Raw genomic sequence first — 24,829 nt, forward strand, 5'->3', positions numbered from 1 at the left:
ACCACGCCCTCAAATGAATTAAATTAAATTCACTAGTAAGTCAATCAACTTTTTATGTTAACCCAAGCACAGAAGTTACGATAGCATTAACCGGGGTATTACCATACTCATTCTCTTAAAGAGATGAAAATTCAACCTTCAAATTAGTCTAGGCTAGAAAAAAGTAAAGCATCAAAATCTTAAGTTAGTCAAGAATCAAAAACCACTAAGAAGTGGATCTAAACAGACACCAAACAAAGACATTCTCACAAAATGAGTGTCTTAACCTGGAACTCCTTTAAGAGTCCCGCTCTACAGCACTTTACCATAAAACACAACTTAAAAAAACAAAGACACTAAAAAAAACAACTCCACTATGGTACTATTTTAGCCTTGAAATAATTTATTTCCATTTACTTGGAGCTTTTTATAATTTTGTTATAGTTGTCAACATTTAATAATTATATAATATTTAATTTTCTCATTACCTGGTTTTGTCTCTTAACTTTGTTTTTATGTATTAGAGTCAAGAAAAAAACCTTAGCATCTACTCACAGAGCTAAGAGGTAAAATATTTTTAAATAAAGAAACTTTTTTGTTTAAAAAACAAAATACCTTAGCTGCTGGGATCTCCAAAAGAGCTCCAAGTTCTTCAAAGGTAATATTATTATATAACTTGCTTGCAGACAGCAAATTGTGCTCAATAACAGCTCTGTCCAAGATGCTGGAACCTTAAATAAGTACAAATAAGACAGTTTTAAGTTTGAAACTAGTTTTATGTTAAAAAAGATACACCTTTTTCACTGAAAATTTCGAGATATGTCATCTCACAATCATGTTTATTCCTGTGATCAAAATCTTAAAAGTAGGCCTGGTATTGTGGTATAGTGGGTTAAGCCACTGCCTGCGATGCCAGCATCCTATATGGGTGCTAGTTCAAGTCCTGGCTGCTCTACTTTTGCTCTAGCTGCTGCTAATGTGCCTGTGAAAGCAGCAGAAGATGGTCCCAGTACTTGGGCCTCTGCTCCCACAGGGGAAGACCCAGATGGAGCTCCTGGTTCCTGGCTTTGGCCTGGCTCAGTCCAGGAAGCTGCAGCCATTTGGGGAGGAAACCAGAGGAGAGAAGATCTCTGTCTCTCCCATCCTTTCTGTAACTCTGTCTTTCAAAAGAAAAGTAGGTTGGAGGGCGGGTATGAGGGGAAGAACCATTATATTCCTAAAGCTGTATCTGTGAAATTTGTATTGATTAAATAAAAACTTTCTAAAATAAAATAAGTAATCAAAATGGTTTATATGATATTGTCTGATTAATAGTTAACTTAAAAAATAGCACATTTAGAAAATGAGTGATTAGCAAGTAACTCTCCAGACTTGGGGTTTGCTTCTTTGGGCTATCAAATTCATTACCTTTCCTTTTCTTGCTACAAGTAATTTATCCTGTCAGCTTGATAAAGTCCCTGATGGCTATTATTTTGGGCACTCCACAAGCACCTTACTGGAATGCAAATGCGAGAAATGTCCAGAAGGTGGGAGCAGCCAACCTTCCTGAGCTATCAGGCACAGGACTCCCCTTCAGGCGACGGCATTAGGCGGTGGGCTCACTCAGCTTACAGGGTTTTCTGCTGCGCACTCACCATTACTATAGTCCTGATGCCAGGATAGGTGCTGGGGACAATACAGCTCAGGACTTCAAGAGACGTATTCCGAGAACCCGTGTTTCTTACAGTGTCCTGTGGTTACTTTTCCAGAGTGCCGCTCGTAATCTAGCATTTTTCTTAACTCCCACCTCCCAGTTTCCTTTGCTGGTTCCTTCTTATTTTCCTTACCTCAAAAATTAGAGTGCTCCATTTTATACTTCTGTTTATTCTTTCTTCCTACATTATCTCAAAATTACCAATATGCTGATGATGATCAAATAGGGTCTTCAAGAAGCTCACAGAAAATGTGTATTGTGAAGAAACTATGCATGGATTTCAAAACATTTTGCACCAAATTAACATATCTTTTAATTCCATTTTCTACAAACTTTTTAAAAGTGCCCTCATATTTCTAAGCCAAATCTCTCTTGAGCTCAGACTCATACCCAACTATCTAAATAACACCTCTACTTGGACATTTTATAAACATATCAAAATTTTTTTTTTAGATTTTTTTTTAATTTATTTGAGAGGTAGAGTTACAGACAGTGAGAGGGAGAAACAGAGAGAAAGGTTTTCCTTCTGTTGGTTCACTCCCCAAATAGCTGCAATGGCCAGAGCTGCACCAATTCAAAGCCATGAGCAAGGTGTTTCTTCCCAGTCTCCCATGTGGGTGCAGGGAACAAGCACTTAGGCCATCTTCTACTGCCTTCCCGGGCCACAGCAGAGAGCTGGACTGGAAGAGGAACAGCCGGGACTAGAACTGGTGCCCATTTGGGATGCCGGCGGAGGATTAACCTACTGCGTCATGGCACCTGCCCCATAAACATCAAATTTAACATGTTCAAAAAAGGACTTCCCGGCCGGTGTTATGGCTCAATAGGCTAATCCTCTGCTTGCGGCACCGGCACACTGGGTTCTAGTCCCAGTCAAGGCACCGGATTCTGTCCTGGTCGCTCTTCTTCCTGTCCAGCTCTCTGCTGTGGCCTGGGAGTGCAGTGGAGGATGGCCCAAGTCCTTGGACCCTGCACCCTATGGGAGACCAGGAGAATCACCTGGCTCCTGGCTTCGGATCAGCGCAGTGCGCCAGCCACAGCGGCCATTGAGGGGTGAACCAACAGCAAAGGAAGACCTTTCTCTCTGTCTCGCTCTCTCACTGTCCACTCTGCCTGTCAAAAAAAAAACAAAAAAAAAAAAAAAGGACTTCCCCCTTCAAGTCTATTCTTCTCTCAGTCTACCCCATCTCAATAAACAGTACTGCAGGCTGACAGAAGTGGGGAATAAGGGGATTTTGTTTCATGTGCATAGTTTCAGCCTGAGAATATAAGAGTTTTGGAGAGGAACAGTGGTGAGGAAGGAAGGCACCACTGAACTGCATGCCTAAGAACGGTTACACTGGTATTGTTTATATTACGCATTGCTGTGGTTTGGGTATGCCCTTGGATGTTGGTAACTTAATGCCCAAAGTCCTGCATTAGTGGTATTTGAAAGGCGGGACCTTTGGGGGATTACTGGATTATGACAGCTCTTTGTGGGCACAGATTCAAGAGTTATCAAGGGAGTGGATCATTTTGTGAGGCAACAAGAAGGCCTTCACCTGGTGCTGAGCAGACGCTAGCACCATAGATTTGGACTTCCCATATGGCAGAACTGTGAGGTCAATAAATCTCGACTCTTTATAAATTACGCTGTGGTAAGATGTAACCGAAAATAGACATACTTCTTTTTTTTTTAACCACAAAGAAAAGGAATACAGAGGCCAGCATAATGGGAAGTAGCAGTGATGGCTCAAGTTATCAGGTTCCTGCTACCCCATTTGGAAGACCTGGATTGAGCTTCTGGTTCCTGGCTCTGATCCCAGCCAGGACCTGTTGTAGGCCTTTGGGAAGTGAACCACTGGAAGGGAGCTTTTTCTATTTGTCTGTTTCTCTATCTTCCAAAAAAAAAAAAAAAAAAGGAGGGGAGGGGTGATATTTGGTACAGTGGCTAAGTCTCCACTTGGGACACCTGTATTCTGTTTCAGAGTGCCTGGTTCAAGTCCCAGCTCCTCCTCTTCTGATCCTCTTCTAATCCAGCTCCCTGCTAATGCACCCAGGAAAGCAGTGGAAGATGGTCCAAGTCTTTGGGCCCCTGCACCCACATGGGAGACCTGGAAGAAGTCCCAGGCTCCTGGCTTCGGACTGGCCCAACTCCAGCCCTATGCAGTATTTTAATAATATACATCTTGGGGCCAGCGCTGTGGGGTAGCAGGTAAAGTCACTGCCTGCAGTGCCAGCACCCCATGGATGCTGGTTCAAGACCCGGCTGCTCCACTTCCAATCCAGCTCTTCTATGGCCTGGGAAAGCAGTAGAAGATGGCCCTAGTCCTTGGGCCCCTGCACCCGTGTGGGAGACCTGAAGGAAGCTCCTGGCTCCTGGCTTTGGATGGGCACAGCTCTGGCTGCTGCGGCCACCTGGGAAGTGAATCAGCGGATGGAACATCTCTCGCTCTTGCTCTCTCTCGCTCACTTCACTGTGGGACATGGTCAATACCTGGACTGCTCATTAAAGTAAAATTAAATGAAATTAAACAAAAGAGAGTAAAATTGGATGAAGTGTACATCTTTCAGCTAACCTCCACCTAAATGTCTCTTTACAGCTAATTTCTCTTGCATATACGATAATCCCAAGGCAGTGAGTCTAACAGATCTGCTTATTTATCTTGGTTGCTCCCATGTTTCTGAATGTCTACTATTGTTGTCAAAACCTACTTTATAACCTCTGTAGACAGGCACACATAAAATCATTAATGTTATAAACAAGCAACTATTGAAAATAGTTCTTTCATAGGAAACGCAGTCTGACCTAAGAAAATTCATCCTTTCACCAGGAAATATGACATCAAGTTCTTTTCTTATTGGCAACACTTTACCCTGAGTAACCCTGGACAAACTATTATGCCAAATTGTGTTCTATCTAAAATAGAACTGAATAACTATATTGTTATAATTTGATGATTAAGATTAAGTAACTTATAGATGGTTTGAGTTTACCAAAAAAAAAACACCATTAGCACAGTATATAATTTTTCAGCTTAGTCTCCAAAAAATGTATTACTTCTTTTTTTTTAAGATTTATTTGTTTATTTGAAAAAGTTATAAGACCGGCGCTGTGGCTCAATAGGCTAATCCTCCGCCTTGAGGCGCTGGCACACCGGGTTCTAGTCCGGGTCGGGGCACTGGATTCTGTCCCGATTGCCCCTCTTCCAGGCCAGCTCTCTGCTGTGGCCCGGGAGTGCAGTGGAGGATGGTCCAGTGCTTGGGCCCTGCACCCCATGGGAGACCAGGAGAAAGCACCTGGCTCCTGCCTTCGGATCAGTGCAGTGCGCCAGCCGCAGCGCGCCGGCCACGGCGGCCATTGGAGGGTGAACCAATGGCAAAGGAAGACCTTTCTCTCTGTCTCTCTCTCACTGTCCACTCTGCCTGTCAAAAATAAATAAATCAATAAAAAATAAATTAAAAAAAAAAAGTTACAGAGAGAGAGAGACAGAGAGAAAGCAATTTTTCTTTCTTTCTTTTTCTTTTTTGAAAGGCAGAATGGACAGTGAGAGAGAGAGAGACAGAGAGAAAGGTCTTCCTTTGCCGTTGGTTCACCCTCCAATGGCCGCCACGGCCGGCGCGCTGAGGCCGGCGCACCGCACTGATCCGAAACCAGGAGCCAGGTGCCTCTCCTGGTCTCCCATGGGGTGCAGGGCCCAAGCACTTGGGCCATCCTCCTCTGCACTCCCTGGCCACAGCAGAGAGCTGGCCTGGAAGAGGGGCAACCGGGAAAGAATCTTGCGCCCCGACTGGGACTAGAACCCGGTGTGCCGGCGCCATAAGGGGGAGGATTAACCTAGTGAGCCACGGTGCCGGCCAGGAATTTTTCATCCACTGATTTACTCTTTAAATGGCCGCAATGGCTGGGGCTGTGCCAGGTCAAAGCCAGGAGCCAGGAGCTTCTTCCTAGTCTCCCATGTAGGAGCAGGGACCCAAACACATAGGCCATCCTCCGCTGCTTTCCTAGGCACATTAGCCAGGAGACAGATCAGAAGTGGAGTGGCAGGGACTTGAATTGGTGCCCATATGGGATGCTGGCATTACAGGCAGTGGCTTAAAACCCGCTACACCACACCACCAGCCCAAAAATATATAAGGTCACAAATGTTTTTCAATAGGACTATTTTTACACTGCAAGCCTAAGTCTGTGTATGTCTCTTACCTTCAGTCACAAAGTGTTAAACAGAAATAAAGACAGCAGTACACTTCTAATTTAACATACTTTCCAATAGCCTGTACCTAAACATTTATCACAACATGCGAATAAGACACAAGTATTACCATCCGCTGTAGTTGCTTTTTGGTGAGGCATCAGCATGGCAGCAAATTCTTGAAGCTGATTTCCTCTGATGATCCTATCTAGGTACATTTTCTCTAGGATTCCATAAGCAGCAAGTTGCTGGCACCTTTCATCCTTAAAAAGAGTAGCGAGCATTCGAGAACGCTGCTGTCCTAGGGGAAACAGATGAGCATCAAACATTTTCAGTGTTCCTCCAGTGAAAAACAATCAATCTGATGAGCCCATTTCCACCTTAAAATATGCAGTCACTACTTATTATTCATGGTAATTATGTCCCAGAAAGTCACCGCTAACATCAAATTAGCAAATGCTGAACTTCTGCCCCTCTGGGAAATACAGGATTAGGTTCCTGTGAACCTCTCTGGTCACAACATTTTTGTCAACCAACCTGTAACCTTGACTTACGTGTTTTCTTGTTCAAAGACACCTTACTTAACATATACTGTTGATTCATTAATACTGACTTCAAGGCCTAATTATAACATGTACCTAAATGACACTTACCTAACACATGTATTATCTCCACATCAGACTTCCTGCACTTAGGAACAGCAAACAGCTCTTTAGCACTATGATAGGGGCCATTTTAGACAGTGAAATTACCAATAAAAATCCAAAAATGTGGAGAACGAGATATTAAATAGATCACAAGAAGGAAACCTGTTTACAGTATGAAAGCTGAAACAAAAAGGCAGAGTACTGACAGGTTTAACCTCAGCTGGAAACATACACATCAAGTAATTCAGATTTGTTGCCCCTCTGCACATGTCTGCAAATGGCTGTGAAAGCACTGCAACTATTGCCTTTGGGGTTACTAGTGAGTTTTCAGGTATGTAAATATACAAACATGGAATCTGCAGACAATGAGTCAGCTGCAAATTCATATGGAAGGCCAGGACACACTCCAAAATGTTACAAGTGATTTGAAAAATGTATGATTTCAATTTTCTTCTTAGCTGTATTCCTGCAATGACTATGCATTATTTTTCGATATAAAAATTTAATTTTTTTGGCCTGTGCCGTGGCTCACTTGGTTAATCCTCCGCCTTGTGGCACCGGCATCCCATATGGGCGCCGGGTTCTGGTCCTGGTTGCTCCTCTTCCAGTCCAGCTCTCTGCTGTGGCCCGGAAGTGCATTGGAGAATGGCCCAAGTGCTTGGGCCCCTCACCCGCGTGGGAGACCAGGAGGAAGCACCTAGCTCCTGGCTTTGGATTGGCACAGCATCAGATGTAGCGGCCATTTGGGGAGTGAACCAACAGAAGGAAGACCTTTCTCTGTCTCTCTATCTCACTGTCTATAACTCTACCTGTCAAATAAATTTTTAAAAAATTTATTTTTTTTAAAGATTTATTTATTTGAAGGCAGAGTTGCAGAGCGAGTGAGAGAGAGAGACAAAGAAAGATCTTCCACCTACTGATAACCCCCCCAAATGGCTGCAACAGCCAGAGCTAGGACAATCTGAAGCCAGAACCCAGGAGCTTCTTCTGGGTCTCCCACATGGGTACGGGGACCCAAGCATTTGGGCCATTTTCTGCTGCCTTCCCAGGCAATTAGTAGGGAGCTGGACTGGAAGAGGAGCAAGTGGGACTCAAGCCAGCATCCACATGGGATACCCGCACTGCGGGTGGTGGCTGAACCTGCTTAGCCATAGTGCAGGCCCCATAAAAAATTCATTAAAGGTAAATATTTCTCTCATAAGAACTTAAGTAGTCAGTTTTAATTTATACTTTCAAGGGTCTTTACAAGACAATGGATGGCATAAAACATCTGAACTAATAGGAATACTATCAACAAACTTTTCCTTTTTAAATATATTTTTAGCTCTATGTGTTGAAAGAATCTAACTGTAATGACACCCTGTATTTACAAGCATATCTAGCATCTCTTCTTAATATCCCGTTAAAATGAATTTAGGGAATCCTTGAAAAATAGGTGACCTTAAGCATGGGGCAGGGAAAATATAAGATGAGCCTTAGGCATCTTCTCAAGCTAGAATGCAGGCAGGCTTTCAATGACTGATGGGGGGCGGGGAGAGGCATGTCAAAAACTATGAGTTCATCATATCTGTGAAAATTTGAGCATTAAAAAAAAGAATAACAATTATAATTTATTCTATCATATTGAATAAATAACTCTAGAAGAATGTTCTATTACAGAACTATTACCCAAATGCAGTAGGGTAAATATATTGTAGTTTATTATATAATTAACATCATATAACAAAGAAAATATAAGCACATGTAACAATATGAATGAATTCATAAAGTTGAACAAAAAAAAAATCAAGGGGCAGCATTGTGGTGTAGCAGGTAAAGCCACTGTCTGTAGTTCTGTCATCCAATACAGGCACGGTACAAGTCCCAGAGGTTCCATTTTCAATACAGTCCTCTCTAATGGCCTAGGAAAAGCAACGGAAGATGGCCCAAGTACTTGGGCCCCTGCCACCCACATGGGAGACCTAGAAGAAGCTCCTAGCTTCAGCCTGGCCAAGCCCTGGCCGATGTAGCCATCTGGAGAGTGAACAAGCAGATCGAAGGTTCTCTCTCTCTCTGTCTCTCTGATTCTCCCTTTCTCTAACTCTTTCAAATAAATAAATAAACTTTTTTTTTAATCAATAATACATGATATGATTTCATTTATACAAAAACAAGAAGCAGGCCAAACTAATATAATAGTGATTGCTCTCGAGAAGGGCTGGAAGGAGAGTTAGACTAGTGACTAACAGAAAGCATGAAGGCAGCTTTTGGGATGTCAGTAATATTTTGTTTCCTGTTCTGGATGCTTGTTACATGGAAAAGACTCATCAAGCTATACACTTTTAGTATATCACAGAAAAATAAGCAGAAAAAGAGTACACAGTGATATAACAAAAAAAGGGGGAAGGGAAATAAGAAGAGAAGCTCATGCAGAAGAACGGACTTAGTAAATCACCATTTTGCAACATTCAATATAATGAAGGATCCAGACAAGTTATGTGAAAGGAGTGGTAAATAAGATTTCTGAAGAGCGTCTAAGCAGCACCCCTAAATTATTTACTAAATGCAAAAAGGAAAATGTACCTTTTCCATGGTGTCTCCACCTTAACCAGATGACCGAACAGAATCTCTACTGTGATACACCTCTGATGTGATGTAATTCAAAGTTCATGGCACTGTGATGCATAGAAAATTTTTATCCTGGAGCCCTTGTAACACAGCGGGTTAGGCTGCCACCTGCAACATCCCATATGGGTTGCCAGTTCAAGTCCCGGCTGCTCCACTTCCTATCCAGCTCCCTGCTAATGGCCTGGGAAAAGCATGAGAAGATGGCCCAAGTACTTGGGTCCCTGCACCCATGTGGAGACCCACATGAAGCTCCTAGCTTTGGCTCTGGCCTTGAGCAGCCTTGGCTATTGCAGCTATCTGGGGATTAAAACAGACTGAAAGCTCTTGCACGCTCTCTCCCCCTCCCTTCTCTCTCTGTAACCCTTTCAAATACATCAATCTTTTCTTTTTCTTTCTTTTTTTTTTTTTAAGATTTACTTATTTATTTGAAAGAGTTACACAGAGAGAGGAGAGGCAGAGAGAGAGAGAGAAAGGTCTTTTTTTTTTTGACAGGCAGAGTGGACAGTGTGAGAGACAGAAAGAAAGGTCTTCTTTGCTGTTGGTTCACCCTCCAATGGTCGCCACGGCCGGCGCGCTGTGGCCAGCGCACCACGCTGATCCGATGGCAGGAGCCAGGTACTTATCCTGGTCTCCCATGGGGTGCAGGGCCCAAGTACTTGGGCCATCCTCCACTGCACTCCCTGGCCACAGGGACAGAATCTGGCGCCCCGACCGGGACTAGAATCTGGGGTGCCGGCGCTGCAAGGCGGAGGATTAGCCTAGTGAGCCGCGGCGCCGGCCATCAATCTTTTCTTAAAAAAAAAAACAAGGAAAAATTTTATCCTGAGTCTGACCTAACCTTTGGCTAACCTCCAGTTCATAAGAAATACATGACCAAAGAATAAGTAAACAACATATATTAGACCAATCTATGATGAAAGGCATTCTATACAACTTCCTTGAATTATTTATTTTTTAAAAAAAGGCAGTATTATTTTTAAAGTCATGAAACTTTTCTAAAATAAGAGTCTAAAGAAGCTGGCGCCACAGCTCACTAGGCTAATCCTCTGCCTTGCGGCGCCAGCACACCGGGTTCTAGTCCTGGTCGGGGCGCCGGATTCTGTCCCGGTTGCCCCTCTTCCAGGCCAGCTCTCTGCTGTGGCCCGGGAGTGCAGTGGAGGATGGCCCAGGTCCTTGGGCCCTGCACCCCATGGGAGACCAGGATAAATACCTGGCTCCTGCCATCGGATCAGCGCGGTGCACCAGCCGCAGCGCGCTGGCCTCGGTGGCCATTGGAGGGTGAACCAACGGCAAAGGAAGACCTTTCTCTCTGTCTCTCTCTCACTGTCCACTCTGCCTGTCAAAAAAAAAAAAAGAATCTAAAGAGACATGCCATGCACAAACTTGTTCACCTTGTTCGGGGGCAACTATAAAAGATATTCCTAGGGCCAGCATTGTAGCACATAGGATAAGCCACTACCTGCGATGCCAGCATCCCATATAGGCACCAGTTTGAGTCCTGGCTGTTCCACTTCCCATTCAGTTCCCTGATAATGTGCCTGGGAAAGCAGCAGATGATGGCTTGGGCTTCTGCCACCCACATGGGAGATCTGGAAAAAGCTCCTGGCTTCAGCTTGGCTAATCCACCATCGGCAATGCTGGCATCTCATATGAGTGACAGTTCAAGTCCTGGTTGCTCCACTTCTGATTCAGCTCCCTGCAAATGGCCTGGGAACGCAGTGGAAGATGGCCCAAGTGTTTCAGCCTGGCCCAGCTTCAGCCATTGTGGCCATCTGGGGAGTGAACCAGTGAATAAAAGACCTCTCTCTCATTCTCTCTCCCTCTGCCTTTCAAATAAATAAATAAAATCTCCTTAAAAATAAATAAATAAAAGATATTTCTAAGGCAACTAGGGCTCTAAGAATATAGAACAGATAGCAGATTATACAGAAGGATCACAGCTAACTTTCTTAGCGATGATCAGGCATTGAAATTATGTAAAAATTATGATATACAACCAGGTGTCACTTAAGGATGGTTATACATTCTCAGAAATGCCCCCATTAGGCAATTTTGTACCTATAGAATCGAAGACAGCTCTGATGTCAATAAGTAATTTAATCTTATGGGACCACCACTCTACCTGCAGACTGAAACATTGTTAAGTGGTACATGACTATGTAAGGAAGGAATGTCGGGCCGGCGCCGCAGCTCACTAGGCTAATCCTCTGCCTAGCGGCGCCGGCACACCGGGTTCTAGTCCCGGTTGGGGCGCCGGATTCTGTCCCGGTTGCCCCTCTTCCAGGCCAGCTCTCTGCTGTGGCCAGGGAGTGCAGTGGAGGGTGGCCCAGGTGCTTGGGCCCTGCACCCCATGGGAGACCAGGATAAGCACCTGGCTCCTGGCTCCTGCCATCGGATCAGCGCGGTGCGCCGGCCGCAGCGCGCCGGCCGCGGCTGCCATTGGAGGGTGAACCAACGGCAAAGGAAGACCTTTCTCTCTGTCTCTCTCTCTCACTGTCCACTCTGCCTGTCAAAAAATAAAAAAAATAAAAAAATAAAAAAGGAAGGAATGTCATAATGGCCTACAATCTACTTTAAAATGACACATCAAAAAATGAGACAAATACAGAAAGAAAATCAAATATGACAAAGTACCAGGAAAATTATAAAGAATAATAAAAAAAGAGTAATGAAGGTGAAGTAAGCTTGCTACATGTTAATAAATATTATAAAGTTATAATGAATTAAGGAGCTTAGTACTAGCATATTTATAAAAAGATAAGTTAGTTAATGGAACAGAATACTGAATAAAGAAATCTATACTATGTTTTAAATTAATAGGTAAAAAACAATGAATTAGTCTATAAAGGATATTGGGTCAAATGACAAGCAATTTAGGGAAAAAAAAGTTAAATCCTTATTCCATTCCATATACTAAATAAATCCAAATGGATTAAGATTTACAGGTAAGGGGCCAGCACTGTGGCACAGCAGGTAAAGCCGCTGATTGTGATGCCAGCATCCTATATGGGTGCCAGTCTGTGTCCCGGCTGCTCCACTTCCAATCCAGTTCTCTGCTAATAGCGTCGGAAAAGCAGCAAAAGATGGCCCAAGTGTTTGTGCCCCTGCCACCCATGTGGGAGACGCAGATGAAGCTCCTGGCTCCTGGCTCCTGGCTTTAGCCTGACCCAGTGCTGGCAGTTGCAAGCATCTGGGGAGTGAACCAGTGGATAAAAGATCTCTCTTCTCTGTCTCTCCCTTTCTGTCTGTAACTCTAACTTTCAAAAAAATAAATAAATCTTTAAAAAACAAACAGGGGCCAGCGCTGTGGCACAGTGGGTTAAAGCCCTAGCCTGAAGCACCAGCATCCCATATTGGCGCCAGTTCTAGTCTTGGGTGCTCCTCTTCCTATCCAGCTCTCTGCTATGGCCTGGGAAAGCAGTAGAAGATGGCCCAAGTGCTCGGGCCCCAGCACCCACATGGGAGACCCAGTAGAAGCTCCTGGCTCCTGGCTTCGGATCGGCGCAGCCCCAGCTGTTGCGGCCATCTGGGGAGTGAACCAGCGGGTAGAAGACCTCTCCCTCTGTTTCTACCTCTCTCTGTAATTCTGTCTTTCAAATAAATAAAATAAATCTTTAAAAAAAAATTTGTAGTTAAATTTAAGCAAGCAGTAGGCAAAACTAATCTAAACCATTTTCCTGCGGAAGTGGGGATTAGAGGTAGCAACTAAGAGGAGGCACGAGGATGAAAAATGAAACTCTAAAGCAACAATTTTGAAGGAGATTCCCAAGATCTTTGTGAGGGATCAGAGCAGTCAACAGTACTTTATATTAACATCCTTCGATGGATAGTTCCTTGCTAGATTTCTAATATCAACCAACATGAAGATATTAAGACAAAGGTAACTGTTCATTTAAGCATAAATTAGGTGTTTACCTGCTGATGCTAGGATGGTACAGTGCAAAGCATGTTTTAAGGCCTCTAGTCTCTCACTTTCATGGACTATTGTCTTGTAAGAGAGCTCATTGTACCGTTGTGCAGCTTCAATGAATTTTCTTCTATAATCAAGAACTCGTGCGTAGCATACCTAAAGGGGGAAAATGCTTTAATTAGGGAAAAAAATAAAAAGCAAAAGCAAAAATAAGCAACAGAGAATTTCTAAAATACTTATATGACAGCATTTATCAGATGTTCTGCAGCATCTTAGAAAGGTATGATTCTCCAAAAACAATTAATTCCAAATCAGCTCCTCGGTTACCTTATAATGTATCTGTAACTGCTCATTGGTGGATTCATTCTGAAGCAATGATGCTCGATTTATGTAAGCCTCTGCCTGGACTGGATCATCATCCTCCAGATACAGTCTAGCAATCTTGAGGTAAGTCTCCAGTTTATAATCTACATTGTACTGTCTAGAATATAATAGAAAAACACAGAATGACTCGATATGACTCAATATTTTTATCAAGAAAATGTTTAGAAATCATAGGAAATACATTATGTTTTCCTTATATATATTTTGTTAACATAAGGAAACCAAATGTTTACTGCATGCTATTATAAAGAAACAAAATAAGTTTCACTGAATTTTTATCATTTTATCATCATTAATCACATCACAACCTAGCCACTTCTAAACCTCATACAGTATCACAAACCAAAAATCTTAAAAGAGCAACTCCCAGTTCAGGGGCATATCACATTCTACTACTGGGACTGTATAAGGGCATAGCCTTCCCAGAGAACAACTTGGCAATATGCTCTCTAAACCTCCTTTGAATTATTTAAAATAAATACCTTTAAATCACTATACTTTACCTTTAGAAAATTAAGATAATCAAGGATCTACCCACATGTGTGTAGTATATACAAGAATGTTCGCATTTGAGGTTATTTATAAATATTCATAATAGGAAAAAAATGAAATCACCTAGGATGGTATTTGGTATTCAAGATGTAGTGGCACAGTATACAATTATAATTATTATGATGTGCTAACAGTCATTGTGTATTTTTGTTAAGCAGAAAAACTGGATACAATAGTATGCACAACATTATTAAAATAAATTCCTATACACAAATCAAAATATTAATTGCAGTTATCTACAGGTAATAAAATTAGAAGTGTTTTTTATTTTCATTTTCTTCTTTGTCATAGTGGTCAAATTTTATACAAAGAATGCATAATGAAGGCCTCATCTAATTCAAAAATTCCATCATTAAAAAATTAATCCTTAGAGAAAAATAAATCCTTTAAGCTGCCACTTAAAATGCCCACATCCCATATTGGAGTGCTGGTTCCAACCCAGCTTCCTGCTAATGTGCCTCAGAAGGCAGTGGAAGATGGTCCAAATACTTGGGCCCTTGCCATCTATGTGGGAGACCAGATGGAGTTCTGGACTACTGGTTTCAGCCTAGTTACTGTGGCCTGTGGGGAGCGAATCAGCAGATGGGAGATTCTCTCTCTCTCTCTCTCTCTCTCTCTCTCTCCTTCTCTCTTAAAAAAAGACCAAAGCAATTTAAAAAGTCCAGTCTTTTCAAACTACCACCAAAAAAATGAATTATCAAGGGCCCTGGAATGCAAAACTCAACATCTACATATGAAGTTTTTTTTAATAAATTGGTTGCTGGGGCTGGTGCGGTGGCATAGCAGGTAAAGCCTCCGCCTGCAGTGTCAGCATCCCATATGGGCGCTGGTTTGAGACCCAGCTGCTCCTCTTCCGATCCAGCTTTTTGCTATGGCCTGGGAAAGCAGAAGATGGCCCAAGTCCTTGGGCCCCTGCACCCACGTGGGAGACCCGGAGGAGGCTCCTGGCTTCAGATCAGCTCAGCTCTGGCCATTGCGGCCATCCGGGGGAGTGAACCAGCGGATGGAAGACCTCTGTCTTTCCTTTCTCTGTGTAATTCTTTCAAATAAATAAATAAATCTTAAGGAGTATCACCATCTCACAATTTCATAAATAATGCACAAATGGTAAGCTGTCTCAAGAAGTGTCTGCCTCATCATCATAAACAATGAAGACAAAAAAGAATCCCTCATTCAACTGGTGAAAGAGCTGTGATGCAATTAAAATATTTTAAGTCATTCATAGTTGGTATTTTTTCTTAAAAGCTTTTTTAGAAAAACATTTATTGCTTTATTTACTTGAAAAGCAGAGTGACAGTGAGATAGAGCGAGAGGAAAAGGAATGGTGGGCGAAGAGGTCGTCCATCCACTGGCTCACTCCTCAAAGGCCCACAACAGCCAGGGCTGGGCCAGGCCAAAACCAGGAGCCAGGAACTCTACCATGTCTCCCCAAAAGGGTAGCAAGAACCCAAGTACTTGGGCCTTTACCTGCTGCCACCCAGGTGTATTGTTGGAAGCTGGATGAGAAGCAGAGGCAGTACTCAATCCCAGGCGTTACGTTATGGGATCCAAGTATCCCAAGCTTAAAACTGTGGCACCACAGTTGGTATTTTTAAACTTGCCAATGTAAAGGGCAAGTGTGTTTAATACTGTAACAGAGTCTCACATCATTTATCCTTCTTGTACAATATACTTAGGAGGAAGGACTCATAAGAACCACACTGTTTTTAAGAAATACATATCAAAGCAAAAACAAACAAACAAACAAACAGAAAAACAACACATATCAAAAGGTAAAGACTGGATGAATAAGGGCTGGCATTGTGGTAAAGCAGCTGCCTGCAACCCCATATCACATATAGAGGTCAGTTCAAGGTCCAGCTACTCCATTTCCAATCCAGCTCCCTGATAATGGCCTGGGAAAAGCAGTGGAAGATGGCCCAAGGGCTTGGGCCCCTGACACCCATATAAAAGATCCAGGTAAAGCTCCTGGCTCTTGGCTTTAGCCTAGCCCACCCCTGGCCATTGCAATCATCTGGGAAGTGAGTGAACCAGAAGATCAAAGTGCCCACTCCCTGTTTCTCCTTCCATAATTCTTTCAAAATAAATAAACAGCATTATAAATTATCACCTTAATTTTTTCACTTTTCTTTCCATCTCACTTTCTCCAGTATCTCAAATCCAATGCTCTTTTGAATCCACTGTGACCTAACCACCTATACCATTACATGTCACTGTCTTTTCTGCCTTAAAGGCCCCACTTCCCTCCTTACCCTGACAACTATGGTCAATTTGTATAATCACTGAAATAACAGATACACTCATCTCCCTTGTCCCTCTCTTGCTGTCATACTAAGGCAAAATCTTAAGTTTGGCTAAATCTAACTAGTTGCCTACTTCTTTTCTGCAACCATGTAGCTGAACTCTGATGGAGGAAAAATACCCATCCAATTTGACTGATTTCATTTTCATCACTACAGCTTTCTTTTCTTTCTTTCTTTCTTTCTTTTTTTTTTCTGACAGGCAGAGTTAGACAGTGAGAGAGCCAGGTACTTCTCCTGGTCTCCCATGGGGTGCAGGGCCCAAGCACCTGGGCCATCCTCCACTGCACTCCCTGGCCACAGCAGAGAGCTGGCCTGGAAGAGGGGCAACCGGGACAGAATCCAGCACCCCGACCGGGACTAGAACCTGGGGTGCCGGCGCTGCAAGGCGGAGGATTAGCCTAGTGAGCCACGGCGCCGGCCCCATCACTACAGCTTTCAAATGAGCCCTGAATGCTCCAAGCATACTATACACACGGAGTCTATTTGCTGTTCTACGGGATTATTTCTTACATTTGTATCTCTTCAACCTCACAATTCTCACTCTCATCCACACTTTCAACTGATGATTCTGGTTCTGAGTTTCCTAAGAAGTACTTATACAAACTCTACCACCATGTCACTAATATATGCCAGCATCTACTCTGTGTTCCCAGCTGTCACTGTAGATCACTACCAGAGGCAGGGGGCAAGAGCTGCCCACCAGGGAACACATGGCAATGTCTATATACATCTTTGATTGTCACAACAAGGATGGAAGCAATACTAGCATCTAGAGAGCGGAGGCCCTGGGTGCTACTAAACATTTAAGAGTATGCAGGAGAGCCCCTACAACAAGAATTATCAAGTCTACGAGCTGGCATTGTAGCACAGCAGGTTAAGTTGCCACCTGCGGCACCTGCATCCCATATGGGCACCAGTTTGAGTCTCGGTTGCTCCACTTCCAATCCAGTTCCCTGTTAATGATCTGGAAAAAGCAGAGGAAGATGGTCCAAGTACTTGGGCCCCTGGACCCATGTGGAGACCCAGAAGAAGTTTTTGGCTCCTGGTTTCAGCTTGGCCAAGCTCCAGCCCTTGCAGGCATTCAGGGAGTAAGCTAGCAGATGGAAGACCTTGCTCTCTCTCTAACTCCGTCTTTCAAATAAATGAATATATTTCTTTTAAGATTTATTTATTTTACTTGAAAGTCAGAGTTATACAGAGAGAGGAGAGAGAGAGAGAGAGAGAGGTCTTCCATCCGATGGTTCACTCCCCAATTGGCCGCGACAGCCGGAGCTGCACAAATCCAAAGCCAGGAGCCAGGAGCTTCTTCCGGGTCTCCCACGTGGGTGCAGGGGTCCAAGGACTAGGGCCATTTTCCACCACTTTCCCAGGCCATACCAGAGAGCCAGACAGGAAGTGGAGCAGCCGAGTCTCGAACTGGCGCCCATATGGGATGTCAGCGCTTGAGCCCAGGGCATTAACCCGCTGCGCCACAGCGCCGGCCCCGAAATAGATATTTTAAAAAGGGACCAGCACTGTGGCACAGCAGGTTAAAGCCCTGACCTGCAGCACCAGCAATCCATATGGGTGCCAATTGAATCCCAGCTACTCTACTTCAGATCCAGCTCCCTGCTTATGCACGTGGGAAAGCAGCAAAGGATGGTCCAAGTGCTTGGGCCCCTGTACCCACATGGGAAACCCAGAAGAAGCTCCTGGCTTTGGCCTGGCCCAGCCCTGGCTGTTGCAGCCATGTGGGGAATGAACCTGCAGAAAGAAGACTTTCTCTCTCTCTCTCTCTCTTTACTTCTCTCTGTAACTCTGACTTTAAAATAAAATTTAAAAAACTTATTATCCAGGCTAGAATGCCAAGAGTACTGCGGTCGAGAAACTCTGGCATGGATGAACTTTCTTCACCGCTATCTAAACCCTCTCCCTACTAGATTCCTTCCTTTCTTGTCTACTCCTGCAAGGTCCTTTCTCTAATTCCCCAATATAAAATTTTTGTCTTCCACTGGATCATAAAGAAAATTATCTCAGCCTAACCTCCACTGTCATCTTCTACCCTACCCTGTTTCTTTGCTCATTTTTTTGAAAACTTTTCTCAAAGAGTTGCCCCTACTATCTCAAATTCTTCTCCTCCTACCTCTTAAACCATTCCAACCAGGCTCTGGCCATCCCACTAAAACAGCTCTTGTTAAGTCACCAATCGTGTCCACATTAGTAATGCCAGTAATTAATCCTCACTCTTCACGTGACTTGAGAGGCCAACACCATACAACTGATCACTTGCTGCTTCTTGATACACTATCGTGTGGGGTCTAGGACACTCAACATTCTTCTGGTTTTCTTCTTACCTCAATGGACAATGCTTCATATATGCTACATCCTCCTCCACTTTTCCTTCTTTGGGGGTCTCATCTGGCCAAATGGCTTTATTTCCACTTTATTATCATATGTCCAAAATAGAACACTCAATCTTTCTCTAAAACCTATTCTCACCCAGTAGATGGCAACTCCATCTTTCCAACTGTTCAGGCCAAAAATCAGGACTCATCTTGACTTTGTTGCACATTCCACATCGAAGCCATCAGGTATCCTTACTCTTTTTAAATTTTCATTTATTTATTTTCATTTTATTTGAAAGGCAGGGACAGACAGAGATCTTTCATCCACTGGCACACTTCCCAGATGCTGGTAACAACCAGGAGGGACCAGGCTGAATCCAAGAGCCCAGAACTCAGTCTGGGTCTATTACTCAGATGGCAGGGACCCAAGTACTCGGGAAGTCACCTGCACGAAAGTACACATTAACAGGATTAGAAATGAAATAGCCAGGAACTTGTAACCAGGCACTCTGAGATGCAATGTAGGCGTCCCAAGCAGCAGCTTAACCAGGTCAAATGCCTGCCCTTCTACTTTAAAAACCATATCCAGGGGGCTGGCGCTGTAGTGCAGCAGGTTAAGCCACTGCCTACAACACGGGCATGGCATCCCATTTGGGTGCTGGTTCCATCCAGGTTGATCCACTTCCAACCCAGCTCCCTGCAAACAGCCTGGGGAAAGCAACAGAAAATGGCCCGACTCCATAGGCTCCTGCCACCCATGTGGGAAACTCGCAAAAAGTTCCTGGCTCCTGGCCTCAGCCTGGCCTAGTCATGGCGTTTGCGCCCATTTGAGAAGAGAACCAGAGGATGAAAGATCTCTCCCTCTCTATCCCTCTCTCTGTAACTCTGCTTTCAAATAAATAAATCTTTTAAAAAATGTCCAGTCAACAACAGGAGTCACTGTGTACTTACTTCTCATGTGGGATCTGTCCTTAGTATGTTGTCCAATGTGAAGTAATGCTCTAACTAGTACTGAAACAGTATTTTTACACTTTGTGTTTCTGTGTGGGTGCAAACTGATGAAATCTTTACTTAATATATACTGAATCGATCTTCTGTATATAAAGATAATTGAAAATGAATCTTGATGTGAATGGAATGGGAGAGGGAGCGGGAGATGGGAGGGGCGAGAGTGGGAGGGAAATTATGGGGAGGGTGAGCCAATGTAATCCATAAACTGTACTTTGGAAATTTATATTTACTAAATTAAAAAAAAAAAAAGGAAAAAAAATGTCCAAAACCCAATCTTTCTCAAAACTTCCATCTCCTCTGTGTCAATACATATCCCTAATTCTATCATTGCTTGCCTGTAGTTTCTCAACCCAGTAGTCGGAATGATTCTTTAAACGTAGTGGGTAAAGCCACTGTCTGCAGTACCAGTATCCCATGTGGGCGCCAGTTCAGGTCTTGGCTGCTCCACTTCTCATCCAGCTCCCTGCTAACAGCCTGGGAAAAGCAGCGGAAGACAGCCCAGGGGCCAGCGCTGTGGCTCAGCGGGTTAAAGCACTGGCCTGAAAGCACCGGCATCTCATATGGACGCTGGTTCTAGTCCCGGCTGCTCCTCTTCTGGTCCAGCTCTCTGCTATGGCCTGGGAAAGCAGTAGAACACGGCCCGAGTCCTTGGGCCCCTGCACCCACGTGGGAGATCCAGAAGAAGCTCTTAGCTCCTGGCTTCGGATTGGCGCAGCCCTGGCCATTGCAGCCATCTGGGGAGTGAACCAGCGGGTGGAAGACCTCTCTCTCTGTTTCTACCTCTCTCTGTAATTCTTTCAAATAAATAAAATAAATCTTTAAAAATAAAAGAAGAAGATGGCAGAAATACTTGGGTCTCTGCACCCACATGGGATACTGGAAGAAGCTCCTGGCTCCTGGCTTCAGATAGGCTCAGCTCCAGCCACTGTGGCCATTTGGGAAGTGAACCAGCAGATGGAAGATCAATCTCTCTCTCTCTAACTCTGCCTTTCAAATAAATAAATACATCTTTAAAAAAGATTTATTTTATTTGCAAGTCAGAGTTACAGAGAAAAAGGGAGAGACAGAATCTTCCATCCACTGGCTTACTCCCCTAATGGACACATTGGCTGGAGCTGGGCCAGGCCAAAGCCAGGAGACAGAAGCCTCTTCTGGATTTCCCACGTGGGTACAGAGGCTCAAGCACTTGGACCATCTTCTACTGCTTTCCCAGGCACATTAGCAGAGAGCTGGAATAGAAGTGGAACAGCCAGGACTTGAACCAAACCCAGATGGGATGTGGCACCACAAGCGGTGGCTTAAGCCACTACATCACAGTGCCAGCCCCTTCCTTATTCTTCTTGAAAATACATGTTCCCATCTTAGGGCCTTTGCATTAACCATCTCTCTGAGTAGCCAGTGATGTGCTTCCCTCAAATAGCTCTAATCCACTACCCTCTCTCCTTCAAATCTTTGGGAAAGTGACATCAGGACCACCCTACTACCCAATTTAATGATATATACAATCTGTCCCCTCTTTTCCCCTTACTTTTCTCTGTAAGTAAGCATTTATCTTTTAACATACTACAAAATTTACTTATAACTTGTTTATCTCTTTCCTGTATTAGAATGTAAGAAAAAAATGTAGGTAAATAATTATATATCCTATATGTGTGTATGTATATGTATATATATTCATTCAATATCCACTATTTACTATACTTTTGTCCTGTTTCCAAAGGAATTCCCACCAACACTTGGGCTGCATTTCTCCAATCTTCTTCTTTCTCATATATAGATGCAAGATGCTGCCTTATGGAAGCAACCTGAAATAGAAGGTATACATGTTAAATTACTTCAACCATAACTCATTAGTCAATTAAAATAAATAGATGATAAACTAATCCATTTTGACAATGCTCTTATTCAACATACAGGGTGGCAAATCAAAGTTTATCTAGACCACCCAAATTTTTCTATGAATTTCGCATTCACATAATATCAAAGCAGTGAAATGAAACAATGCATTTCTGCAATGTGAGTTATGGTAATATTTTAGTTTAAATGTTAAAATTTGCTTTTATGTCTCTGCATATAGGATGTTGAAGTTTCCCGTGTGTAGTCTAATAACAATTTTTTATACTGACTTTTTAAAACTGTTTAAAGAGTAATATTTGACTGGTAAGATCAAATTTTAATATATGGGCAAATGTCAGGTGGAATTGCAAACATTCTAATATTTATTAGATTTTACACTGTAAAATGGTGGTAGACAGGACTAGCACTGTTAGCACAGTGAGTGAAGCCACTGCTTGTGATGCCAGCATCCAATATGGGTTCTGGTTCATGTCCCGGTTGCTCTACTTCCAATCCAACTCCCTACTAATGTACTTAGGAAAGCAGTAGAAGATAGCCTAAGTGCTTGGGACTCTGCACCCATGTGAGAGATCCAGATGAAGCTCCTGGCTCCTGGCCTCAGCCAGGCCCAGCCCTGGCCATTGCAGCCATTTGAGGAGTGAACCAGCAGATGGAAGATCTCTCCCTGTCTCTCCCTTTCTCTCTCTGTAACTCTGCCTTTCAAACAAATAAAATAAATCTTTAAAAGCAAAAAACGCTGGTTGAGATTCTATTTCATCAAATATCAAATTGCACAATTATCTCCATTAGGAATTTAATAGCATCAGATTCTCAAAGCAACTGCCGCTATCTCAAATTCAAAAACTGTTGTTCTAGATTCTTACCTGCTCCTCAAATGAAATGACTCTAGGCTGGATCTTTTCCAAGGTAAAGTGATAGATTTCTTTGGCTGTGCTATCAGGCAGGTTAGGCAGATGTGTGCAAAAATCAGTCAGCAACTGTCGTGAGATCACAAGACTGACATTCTCATTTACCACTGTTTAAAAAGAAAGAGATAAGAAAACATGAGTAATTTATAAATTTTCATTAAGCAATCAACCCTTACCTAAAATTAATAATGAAAACATATCTGTATTAGTGTAACCTTCAATGTGTTATTCCAGGAATTCCATACCCTAATCATCTTATACTGTAACATGTCACAAATCAAGTTTCCTTACACTGAATTACTTGATTTTTTTCTGACTATACTGAAACAGTAAAGATATCATAACTTCTCTAAGCAAAAGAAATGTCAGGGAAAAGGTTTTATTTAATAACTGAGACTTTTATACCATTCCTTTCTCTTAATTTTCTATAATATTAAGGCACAGAAACACCTACATCTTTTTTTATATGCTGACCCCCCATCCAGTTCCAAAAAAGAGTAAAAGAAGAAAACAGTGATATAATTTTCATGAAATTTAAATGAAGCAAATGCTGCGAGCACACTTAGTGTCATTTGTATTTTCCTAATAAAAGCAACACATAAGGAGGCACACAGCAGTTAAGTTGCTGCTTGGGAAACCTCCATCCCATATGGATGCTTGGTTTGAATCCCAGCTACTCCCTTACTCCCTCCCTCCCTCCTTTCTTTCTTTCTTTTTTTGACAGGCAGAGTTAGACAGTGAGAGAGAGAGAGAGACAGAGAGAAAGGTCTTCCTTTTTCTGTTGGTTCACCCCCGAAGTGGCCGCTACAGCCGGCACGTTGCAGCCGGTGCACTGTGCCGATCCGAAGCTAGGAGCCAGGTGCTTCCTCCTGATCTCCCATGCGGGTGCAGGGCCCAAGGACCTGGGCCATCCTCCACTGCCTTCCCTGGCCACAGCAGAGAGCTAGACTGGAAGAGGAGTGACCGGGACAGAATCCGGCGCCCCAACCGGGACTACAACCTGGGGTGCCGGCACCGCAGGCAGAGGATTAGGTGCAGCGCAGGCCACTACTCCATTTCTGATTCAACTTCCTGCTAATGCACATTCTGGGAGGCAGATCATGGCTCAAGTACTTGTGTCTCTACCACCCACATGGGAAATCTGGATTGAGTTCTAGGCTCCTGGCCTATCTGGTTTAACCCAGGCTGTTATGGGCATCTGGGAAGTCCACCAGCATTGGAAGATCTCTGTCTGTCTGTCTCTGCATTTGAAAAATAAAGAAAAAAAATTTTAAAAAAAATTTTAAAACAATCAATATCAACTTTAATCAATACTAGATATAGTAACATCATCTATAGATATCTATAAGGTATTGTTCTATGTGACTAACAGTGAAAGCTCTGGTGTCACATAGCCCACTCCCAATCATACAGTTTAAGAAACTTGGGACTGGTATTGTGGTGTAGCAAGTTAAGCTACAACCTGCAATGCCAACCTCCCATATGGGCAGCAGTTTGTGTCCCAGCTGCCCTAATTCCAATCGAACTTCCTGCTAATGTGTCTGTGAAAGCAATGGAAGATGGCCTCAGTGTTTGGGCCCCTGCCACTCGTGGGAAACCCAGATAAAGCTCTTGGTTCCACCTGGTGCAGCACTGCTCTTTGCAGCTAACTGGGGAATGAGCCAGGAGATGAGTTCTCTCTCTGTCTCTCCCTTTCTCTCTGTAACTCTTTCAAAATAAACAAGTAAATCTTTTAAAAAGAAACAGGAGGGGAGCCCCGGCACCATGGTACAGCAGATTAAGTAGACACCTACAGCACCAGCATCCCATATGGGCACTGGTTAGAGTCCCACTACTCTGCTAATGCACCTGGTAAAGCAGCAGAAGATGGCCTAAGTGCTTGGGCACCTGCACCCACGTGGGAGACCTGGAAGAAGCTCCTGGCTCCTGGCTTCAGCCTGGCCCAGCCCTGGTTGTTACAGCCATTTGGAGAATGAAACAGTGGACAGAAGGTTTCTCTTTCTACCTCTGTCTCTGTAACTATACCTTTCAAATAAAATAAATAAATCTTAAAAAAAAAAAAAGAAATTTAACTTCACAACTGTAAAATGAGAACAATATCATCAATCTCACAAGATTGTTGTGAACCTTAAATGCAATAATACATATAGAGCACTTTAAACAATTTCTGGTACATAGCAAAAATCATGGAATTTCCATTCTACTTACTTGCTTCCACAAAAGCTTTCAAAGCTTCTAGTTGTTCTGCCCCAGATAACTGAATGGCTTTTTCCAGGATCTGTCGATACCTAAAATAATACCAAATAAAAATAATGTTCAGCGGTGGGCATTTGGAGTACTGATTAAGACTTTGTTTGGGATATCTACATCCCATATTGTGTGTGTGTGTGTGTGTGTGTGTGTGTTCCCAGTCCATCACAAGAACTACTAAATCTATAATTCTAAGATGCTACTTCTTCTAGATTTCAGTTATACACACCAA

General features: G+C 43.2%; 1 protein-coding gene across 3 annotated transcripts in view; it reads right to left on the minus strand.

Moving 5' to 3' along the window:
- Positions 1 to 24,829, minus strand: part of COPS4 (COP9 signalosome subunit 4) — a 47,914-nt gene that overhangs the window by 10,749 nt on the left and 12,336 nt on the right. For all 3 annotated transcript variants that reach the window (XR_011378372.1, XM_002717065.5, XM_070047960.1), the window contains exons 2-8: positions 24,556 to 24,635; positions 22,303 to 22,454; positions 21,284 to 21,387; positions 13,336 to 13,489; positions 13,014 to 13,164; positions 5,975 to 6,145; positions 595 to 710 (exon numbers count right to left, since the gene is read on the minus strand). Coding sequence is in view for 2 of the 3 variants with exons in the window: in XM_002717065.5 (XP_002717111.1) it covers positions 595 to 710; positions 5,975 to 6,145; positions 13,014 to 13,164; positions 13,336 to 13,489; positions 21,284 to 21,387; positions 22,303 to 22,454; positions 24,556 to 24,635 (928 nt within the window). In the remaining variant the exon portion in view is untranslated. The remainder of the gene's footprint in view (positions 1 to 594; positions 711 to 5,974; positions 6,146 to 13,013; positions 13,165 to 13,335; positions 13,490 to 21,283; positions 21,388 to 22,302; positions 22,455 to 24,555; positions 24,636 to 24,829) is intronic.

This window comes from Oryctolagus cuniculus, chromosome 8 (genome assembly GCF_964237555.1).
Source record: "Oryctolagus cuniculus chromosome 8, mOryCun1.1, whole genome shotgun sequence".
Classification (NCBI taxonomy): Eukaryota; Metazoa; Chordata; class Mammalia; order Lagomorpha; family Leporidae; genus Oryctolagus; species Oryctolagus cuniculus.